General features: G+C 41.8%; 2 protein-coding genes across 3 annotated transcripts in view; both read left to right on the forward strand.

Moving 5' to 3' along the window:
• Window positions 1-136: 136 nt before the first annotated feature.
• LOC120431035 (zinc finger protein Xfin) lies at window positions 137-3,194 on the forward strand. The gene is made up of 4 exons (XM_039596188.2): window positions 137-1,527; window positions 2,021-2,218; window positions 2,283-2,386; window positions 2,453-3,194. The coding sequence occupies exons 1-4, from the start codon at window positions 444-446 to the stop codon at window positions 2,930-2,932; spliced, it is 1,866 nt and encodes a 621-aa protein (XP_039452122.1). The 5' UTR covers window positions 137-443; the 3' UTR covers window positions 2,933-3,194.
• Window positions 3,195-5,147: 1,953 nt separating this feature from the next.
• The window catches only part of LOC120423760 (E3 ubiquitin-protein ligase TRIP12), a 52,397-nt gene continuing 47,517 nt past the window's right edge, over window positions 5,148-10,027 (forward strand). The window contains exon 1 of one of the 2 annotated variants that reach the window (XM_052711118.1): window positions 5,148-5,972. The gene's annotated coding sequence lies outside the window, so the exon portion shown is untranslated. Of the gene's footprint in view, window positions 5,973-9,352; window positions 9,589-10,027 lie in introns of those variants that run through there. The other variant, XM_052711120.1, reaches the window with a different exon arrangement.

Below are 10,027 nucleotides of genomic sequence, written 5' to 3' on the forward strand. Positions count from 1 at the left end.
TGAAGACGCGCGCGCGCGCGGTCACGACCACGTGTTGCTTTGATGGTAGCTGCGCTGCACTGCACGGTTGGCTGGAACGAAACGGAACGGTCGATTGCGGGTTGTGGCTGTGGCATGAGGTGACTATTTTTAGGCCAGGTTCGAGCGAGCGTCTCTCATGTTTTTGTGGCAACGCACCGAACGTGGAACGTCAACAGAGAGAACCTGCGCAAACGGATTGACTTGGGTGTGGGAAAAGTGGCCATCGTTGGCGCATCCTCAGCTCAGCGGAGAGAGTGAGAATCGACGACGACGACGGGGACAGTATTCGTAACACATTCGTCAGACGGAAGGGATGTGAAAATTTTCGCGTGCGCTCGATCGAGATCGATAAATTTGTCCCAATTTGGACGTTTTTTGGACATTGAACCTGGTGGAAAGTGGTCGAAATCGGAAGTGCTACGATGTGTACCAAGAACCTGTCGTGTCCGCTGTGCTGCAGGTCCAATTTTCCCAACATTGACGCCTTACGTATCAGCTTGCTGAAGGTAACCTCGCGGCCATTAAAATGTCCAATTTGTGTGGACGAAGTTTTGGGGCTAGACAAGCTGACGATTCACCTCTTCGGGCATTCGATCCTGGGCCCAGAAGACGGGAAGCCACCGCCCCCTCCGGTGGAGAAGAAGAAACCGCCCACGACCACGAGTCAGCTGAAGAGCGTTCGAAAGTCGCGATCGACCCCGAAGACACAGCCCATTGAACCGAGCAGATGTGGCATATGTGGTGACGAATTTCGCGACCAGAGTCTGCTGCAGATGCATCAATCCGTTTTTCATGAAATTCCTATTCGACCATTGGAGGAGAAACCACCGCTGACGTTCCAGTGTACGATGTGCCCAAAGGTGTTCAAAATGAAAGGTTCGCTCAAGATCCACATGCGGGTTGTCCATCTGGGTTGCCCGAAGAAAGCGGCAACTGTCACGACCAACGGAAGTAGTGCTGTCCCACCTTCCGATCCACCACCAGCCTATCCGTCCACTGACGTAGTTCACTGTAACATCCCAAAGACTCCGCCTCCACTTGCGGCGGTACAGCCAACACTAGCTCCACCCCCTCCGCTACAACCAGTACCGCAACTTCCGCAACAAATTCACCACCAACCACCAGCCCAGACCGTCACCATCTCGACCAGCCCGATGAGTCAGCCGCAGATCATCAAGATCATAGACCCGAGACAGCTGGCCGAGTTCATCTACGTAACAAATCAGCAACAACAGTTGCAACAACAACAACACCAACAGGTTGTCGAACGAGCCATCATCAACGCGACCCCACCAAGTAGTGTTCCGCCCTCGCCAAAGGATCTGACCACCACCAGCAACAGTTCGGCCCCTTCGCCGTCCCAGCCGACGCCGCAGCTCAATTCACCCCAAGCGACCACCCCGCAGGGTGGTGGGGCTGACCCGAACAAGCAGTGGGAGTGCGACGTCTGCAAGAAAAGCTTCACCACCAAGTACTTCCTGAAGAAGCACAAGCGGCTGCACACGGGTGAGTTTGGGAGTTTCCCGATATCGTTGAAAGTTTTTAGCCGAAGCAAGCCCCTCGTTGTTATCGCTTTGACAGGTGCCCGTGCTGTCGCTTGGCAATCAATCAGAAGAATCAAAAACAATCAAAGCAAGCGGGAGCACGGACGCCGCTGTACAGGTCAGCTGCGAAAAGACACCGAATATTTTAATTAATGTGAAATTGTGAACTATCATTGTAATTAGTTTTGTAGCGAGTGGAAAAAACGTGTTTACTTTGACTACTCCCTACACGGAACTTGTGCCCGGTTCGACGTCCTCCGCGTCTCATTAGAAAGGGTTTAGCCAAGGTGTCAAACTTCTTGACAGTAATGAAAATTGACAGTTTGACAGAATTGGCCACAACCTGGAGCTACCGGTGCACTGAGGGATGTTCGGTCGGTGTTTTTCTTAGACGATATCGGGGAACAACTTACAATTTTGTCGAGTAGGCGTTACCAATCATGATTTCTTTGCAGGAGAAATGCCATATTCGTGCAAAATCTGCTTCAAATCGTTCACGTTTCAACAATCGTACCACAAGCATCTACTGTATCACAGCGATGATAAACCGCACGTCTGTTCGCAGTGTGGGCGAGCCTTCAAGGAGCTTTCCACGCTGCACAACCACGAGCGGATTCACAGCGGAGAAAAGCCGTTTTCCTGCGAAACGTGCGGTGAGTTTTAGGACTAATTAAAAATTGTAGTAAGATAATGTAATATTCTTTTGATTCAACACAGGGAAATGCTTCCGACAGCGTGTTTCATACCTGGTGCATCGTCGTATCCACACCAATACTCAACCGTACAAGTGTACCGCTTGCGAGAAGAGCTTCCGTTACAAGGTATTGACCAATTTGCTGGCAATCACAATCAGACATACTCAGTAAAGACTCTTCCCGCCCTTCAAGGTATCCCAGCGAACTCACAAATGCCCCGCCCAGCCGCCCGGAACCGTAATCCGCCAAACGGGTGACCTGCTACAGAAACTGCTCCAGTCCTCGGCCATCCTGCCGACGCTACAAGAACAACAACCCTCGACCGCCTCACCACCGCCAGCCCCACCCTCCTCCGTGGAGACCGAGCAGACCCCGGACGAGGAAGACGACGCGACCAGATCCGACGACTACATCAACCGAACGCTGGACGAACTGCTGAAGGAGTCGTACGACAAGATGGGCATTTCCGGCGACCAGAGCCAGCTGTACGCAGCGATGGACGGGGGATCCGGCGGGTCTTCGACGTCCGGTGTTGGTGAATCGAGCGTGCTCGTGCCACGGATCGAGAATCTCTGCCTTATGTCGCCCGGCCCGCGGGGCGATTTGATGAGCTTTGACGGGGAGTCGATGGAGGTGATCGATTCGTACAAGCTGGACTTGCTGTACAATTGAAGTTATGGACTAAGTTAGTCAGTGTTAGCATGCGATCGTGAAGTTTTTTTTTCCGTTTGTAAATTTGTAAACTCGATGGTGTAGTAAGTAGAAATTGTAATTGGACGTTGAATTCATTTCAAAACATTTTGAATGTTAACTGTTCATTAAAAGCAAACAATAATTTAGTTCTTTTCATGTCCATGAACATTAGCAAAACTACTATAAGTATAAATGAAGTTTAATAAATTGATTTTATGACTTTTGACAAAACATCTTAAAATTGAAGGGAATCGTGTGAATACTGACGTGAGCAGAAAAGACTCTTTGTTTACACTTTGACTTTGGCCCCTTTACATTGTTTTGTTTGAAGTTATTGTTTTATAAAAGTTGCAAAATGCAGACATTGTGTCTATGGTGAGATTGGTCCATACAAATTTGCAGAAAACGTGCCTTTCATGTCATTAGGACACAAAACTTTTATAAAAATCTACCAAAGCATCTAACGTCATGATTCGAATTCCCGGACGCTTCGAAACCCGGACACTTCATCTTATTTCATGAATTATTTGGATATAAGTTCGCATTATAAATGTCAAAACTGTGTTATTTGATGAATTCCAACATTAACTTTCATTTAAAGTTTGTTTGAACGCTGTAACAAACGCCAAAACATTTAAATACAATCTATATATATAAAAAATTTCGACGGTTTTGTTCGAACGCGAATCAGTTCAATACGGAGCGTCGGATCGAGGTGCTTTTTGTTGCGTTGGGTTCGTATAAGCCCAAGGAAGGTTCTTACGCTAACTAATTGACACTTTGGCCACTCTGGAACCGATTCCGGTGCATCGGCAAATTGTATGGAGAAAGTTACGTAAAATCATATTTTGATCACAGGAGGCTGAATAAGCAAAAAAACATAAAACGTCAACAAACGAAAAAAAGGCAGAACGAAGTTTGTCGGGTAAGGCTTGTAAAATTATAAGTTTACCAAAAATGCGAAACATTTCACATGAAATATTTCATAGGCGTCCAAAGCACCGGGAAGGCAAAGCAGAAATTTATGGTTTCGATTTCCTTAAATTCTAGCAAATTTTTATATAAACTATCGATTGTTTTAATGTTAACAGCTTATTTGAGACCTAAAGAATGCCATTCTCTAACATTTCAGTCCAAATTTGTGCGATTCATAAGTAAAATCGAGTGTCCGGAATTCGAAGCAAAAGTGTCCGGATTTCGAATCAGCTTTTAACAGTGTCCGGGATTCGAAGCACAACAAGTCATTTCAATTTAAAAATTCTGATGAAAAATTGTTAGAAAAGACATAATTTTCATGCATTTTCTTGAAAATGACTATTTATACTACGTCCTGATGATTTTTCTACATTTCCAACTTATTACATGATTTTTTGCCAGCTATAACAAAAATGATATGCTACTAAGTGTCCGGATTTCGAATCATGACGTTACCACATTGATCATACAAAAAACTGTGGTAGAAAAGTATTCACCGCAATCAATTTTTGACAGTTCGAAGCCAACGATTTTTTTAAAGGTAGATCAAAATCGGTTTAACAACACAGCTCATAAGGTTACATTACTTAAGTAAATTGTCATTTGAGTTAAAGGGATGCACTCTTGTTTACAAAAGTTATGTGCCCTTTTGAAATGTTAGGCTCCAAATCTAATGACTCAATCTCACCCCTTAACCTGCTAACATTAAAAAATATATTACCAAACAAGGATTAATTGATAACGAGCTCGAATTGATTGACAACAAACCTGGAATTTGGAATTTATAGATTTTTAGGTATTTTTATTTTTGAACTATACAATTTTAAAATGTTTAATCATAACAAAAAAATAGCTCAAGCACACCGTGCATCGTTTTCTCGCCGCACGCACACAAACAATAGAAGGAATCCGTGAACGTACCCCATCGCCATCAGCTGATCGTTCAGCTGAGAACGGACCACGCGCGAAGGGTGGGTGTCGTCCCCAAATGACGCCCCAACGGCACCTCAAACCAATTGAGGCACGGAAAGCATTTTTCGCAGTAATTTTCATTAAAATCGCAATTAAAGCTCCAAATTAGGTTTGTTCAATTTTTCGATACGGTTTCATCGGCAGAGATCTGTCCGAGGGTGCCTGATATGATTGTATGAGTACCAGCGCGGTTCAATCCGTGGGGTTCGCCGTCGTCATCGTCGCGAGTTGAGAATCTGCTGCCGTCTAGAGCTGCTTCTCTCTTTCTGTTTGGTGTCTACATGGGTGGACAGACATTTTGAAAAACTTGCTCGGTGAAAATTTCTTTCATAAAGTGATGAAAAACTTTACCTTTTGGGACAAAATTTGTCTCAATCGTTCCAGAGGGCGGTGTGCTAAAGGAAAACAGTGAATTGAAGACAATTTTGTGCGAAATAGTTGGGAAAAAGTGCAGCGACCGATAGACTAGCCCAATATTGATTTTCCATTTTCTCTCGATGGCTTAATTTATGGGCAAACTTGGTCGATGTCTCGCATATGGTGCTGGTGAAATTACTTGCAATGAGTCAATATCTGGCAAGAATGAACCAACTCTTTGTAGTTTAAACCGAGTCATCGCGGGTAAATCCTTAAAACGCAATATAGTGGAACGAATTCTACTGGAAGCAGAATCGTTGTAGGTTGATAAGAAAATTGACATTTTTTTTTGTTATCTCGGTTGTTCGACCACTAAAGTCTCACACTCTCTCTCATTCTGTGTGTTTTTCCTTGTTCCCTCTCGTCTCATTAAATTGTGTTTATATGGTGTAGAGTGATTGGTGAAGAGCCAGTTTCGGCTATATATGCACTTTGGTGTAGATGTGAAGTACATTTTATAAAGCAGCTCTGTTGCTTGCAAGAAGAAAAGCTAAACTTAAGGTGGTATTGGTGTGTGCGAACAGATTTACGTAGAAACAAGACGGTGATGAATCAAAAACAGCTGTGTGTGCAAAGTGTATGGAAAAAAGTGTCGTACAGGGAGAGATTTGCAGTGTAAGACTGAATATTGGAGCCCTGCATCATCGAATGACAGGTAAAGTATCCTGTATCGCTTTAATCAGACTTTGTCCGTAACAAGCATCCTACACAGACAAAGCTTGATAACAAATTTACTTTTTCGGAAGGATGCCTCAAGTGTGTTATTTGCAAACCTATTAAGCTTGACTCGTTGTGATAAGTCTCATGAGTCGCAGTAAATCATGATCACGAAACCATCTGAGTCAGCTAAAATCGACAATTTGGCACCCTGTGTATGTGATCGATAATATCTTGTTAGAACAATGCAACAAAAAAACATTGATTTAATCGATCTTCCTTCGGATTAAAGGTCACTCAAATGTTAGCGTTTATCTCTAATCAAGCAATCAATATTTTTCATCAATTTGCTCCAATCACTGTACAAACTTAGCATAAATATAGCTTTAATTTACTTTAAAATTTTGTAATTATTTTTTAAACCAAAGTTAACAAAATTTAAAGCTGTTCATTTTGTTGTGCTCATGGACGATGCTCTTTAACGCACTCTAAAAAAAGTTAAGACATGTGTCAAAATTGTATGAAGAAACGGTGAGTTTAACTGCAAGATAGATTTAAAATTGAATTTGTTGTTTGGTAGTACAGTCCAGCCTCGATTATCCGAAGGTTTGTATAAGGGTTCGGATAATCAAATCATGATTCTTTTTCGTATTTTATTATTTTCTTACTATGTCATCAAATTCGAATTCTGACATCCAATTCCAAATCCAAATGCATTTTCTCAATATTTCATCACCGCCAATTCGGCCACCATCTTGGATTTAAAAACTCTTAATCACTTTAGAGTAGTTTAAGTGCCATACTAAAGCTGCTTAAGGCTCTGAAAGGCATCATTCTCGATCGGCCATTTGGCGGCCATCTTTATTTAAAAAAAAAACATTCAAATCAACATTCTTCGTTCAACAGTGAAAGACTCCATCTACGATCTTAAAATCGACAATCAAAAATAAGTCCACGATAAAAAAAATCGTGATTCGACTATCCAAAGTGATTTTGTACCAAATCCTTCGTACAATCGAGTCTGAACTGTATCATTTTGTACAGTACTCAGATATAATTTGAGAAATGATTCCAAATTCAAAATCATTTTGAACCAAGTTTTGAACCCATTTGATGTTGTCTTGATTTTTTTTTTAATTGTAGGGCTTCTAAATGTATACTTTTTGAGTTGTTACGCCAAACTTCCCAATTATTCTGTTTAATGATAGCAAGCAATCTGTCGGGTTCATAAATTTATTTTAGTTAGAACTATTATTGCGGAAACACACACACCACAACTCGATTTTTAATCGCAGTTTCAAGGAAAATAAAGTATAAACTATCGATGTTCTTTTTGAACACGATAAATAGGTCGATTGAAGATTCTCTGCCGAGTTCAGCAATTAATTTCAACTGAGCAAATTAAATTTTAAATAAAAAAAAATAGCCAATTTTTGTTTTTTTGCATAAAATTTAGTTTTTTTTCCTAAAATCACTTTTTTTTCAAAAATCATATCTCGGCGGCAGATTTTTTGACCATACTCCTCTATGGCTCAAAAATTGCGGATTTTTGTCCCTTAAAGCATATAAAAAAAAACTCGAAAATCAAAAAATACGTATCTGTTTCGAAGGTTATTTTAGAACTTTTTTCCTTCCCCTGCTCAATTCGTTCTCCCGTGTACCATTAAACTCTAACACCGTTTCAATTAGGTCAGCTGTTGAAAGGTACCCCATATCTCAGCTTAGGCTAATTACTGCACTGATGTTTTTGCCAAAATAATCCAATAAATGAAATGAATTGAAAAATACGTATTTTGGGAAATTGAGTTTTTGTTAAAAAAAATAATGAAAAAATCGGCAAATTTTTTTCCGCATACCTTTTTTTCTCAATAGTCCTCAACAATACCTACAACTTTTACACACAAGATCCTCTGTAATTACTCTAAGCTTTAAGTAAAATGTAATTACAAAAACCGACTCGGTCCTAACCAGGTCCCAGCACCGAAAAGGAAAAACGAAGTTAACTTTATAGCTGTCGGCCACCATTGCTAGTACCAACCACTAGTGTCTTCCTTTTTATCTACAAGGTCTTCGCCGCCCTAGGCTCCTAAGTGTATGAATGTATGGCACGGAGCGACGGGGCCGAATACCCATATTTACACAAAGAATTTTAAAGTGCCCGCCGCGGGATTCGAACCTTCGACCTCTGGATTGTGAGTCCAGTGCGCGGTCCGATTGATCCACATAGGCACCGAAAAGGACTTAATAAAAATAATTTTATCAAAAAAAATACTTACAACTTTGCCGAAGACACCAAATTGATCAGAAAATTCACCAAAAGTTACAAATGCTTGAATATTTACGTACCATTTTTGTATGGACAGCGGCCAAACCAATGACACAAATTAGCTTTGGTCATAGAAAAGGTCTCCACAAAGTTTGAACCTAATAAAAAAATAAAAATAAAATTGCTCTAAAGGTAATTTATATATTTTAAACCTGGTGTAAATTTTGTTCAAGAATTGCATTTGCATTAGTCAAAATTGTCAAAATAGTCAAAAACTGCCCAAATAAGTCCAACGTAGTCCAACGTCATGCCACTTTTGTGAGAAATTCGAGTTCTGTGAACGAACCCCTTCTCTCAAACTCATCTCAACGCTCGCAGCGCCACCATCGTGCACACGGAAACTGCCGAAAGCGCATCCCGCAAGCAAGCAAAAGCAACAACAAAACCAAACAGAAGGAAAACATCACACAAACACCAGCAGCGCACGTGTCGGCAGAGTTGGCAAAATAGTAAAAATCTTGTTTTCTGGTAACTTTTTCCAGAATATTTTTAAAATATGAAAAAGAAATATTTCTAGAGTTTTTTTTGATTAGGTCCTATAAACATATGAAAGACAATAGTTTATTGGTCCTTTTCAAAAAAAACTCTGGATTTTTAACTCACTAAGGTGGGCAACTTGTCAACATCAGTTTGACAGCTGGTTTTGACGGTTGATTGCTTTTGAATTGGAATGTGTTCGAATTATTAGACATTCAAAGCATTAAAAAAATACTTTAAAAAAAGTTTGAATCTGAAGTTTTTTTTTTAAATGGTCCAATGAATCAAATTTTCAGTTTTTGCTTTTTGGGTGTTTATTAATACCCCTGACTCAAGGCGGTTTCAAAAACACCCAAAAAGCAAAAACTGGAAATTTGGTTTATTGGACCTTTTCAAAAAAAACTCCAGAAATTTGCTTATTGGACTTTATCAATAAAAAGCCCACAAAGGCACTTTTCCCAAACGCTTAGAAAATCAAAAACATTTCTGACAACACTGCCGCGCTTCGCCACAAACACAAACAACATTCGTCTGTGAACGTGTTCGTCTCGTCGTCGTCGTCGTCGCCTCTCGTCAGTCGGTTCCGAGCGGTCGAGCGAGTGCGAGTTTCGAGTGTTGCGACATTTACGTTTCTTTCTTTGTTCCGTGCGGAGGTTCGTGTGTCAATCCCAGCAGGCCCAAAGAGCTATCATCATCAGCCAGCACTGGCAGAGAAGAGAAGCAGCCGTTTCTAAATCGATAAACTTTTCTTTCGGGGCCCCCGGTTATTCCGGGTGTGTGGCGCCGCCGCGTTCCGGTGGGGATCGAACCCGTAAGTACCCTTGCATTTGGCCGTGCCGGAATCGGCTTCCGGTGGTGGCCACGGGGGCAATCTTATGTAAGGCAGAGCCGAGCGAGAAAAAAAAAGTAGTCGACGGAAAAAACGGCAAATAATGGCCGAAATCGAGGAGGAAAAAAGTTTTCGAACCGGAAATTTACGACGGAATTGACCGCGGTTGGTTCCGTGGGAAGCACCCGGGATCGGTTCCGCACTCGAGACCGCTTGTAAGAGACTCCTATGTCGGGAAATTGACGACAGAAACCGCGACGAAAAAAGGTGCTCAGCCCCAGTGCGGAGGAAAAAGTATGGCCATTTTGTGTGAGCTCGACTCGAATCGAGTTGGCTGGTTGGTTGGCTCTATCGCCGTCATCACAGCAGCAGCAGAAGCAAATGGGGAGCGCTAGTGCTACGTATTATACGATTTTTTTAT

This window comes from Culex pipiens, chromosome 3, assembly GCF_016801865.2.
Source record: "Culex pipiens pallens isolate TS chromosome 3, TS_CPP_V2, whole genome shotgun sequence".
In the NCBI taxonomy this organism is placed as follows: Eukaryota; Metazoa; Arthropoda; class Insecta; order Diptera; family Culicidae; genus Culex; species Culex pipiens.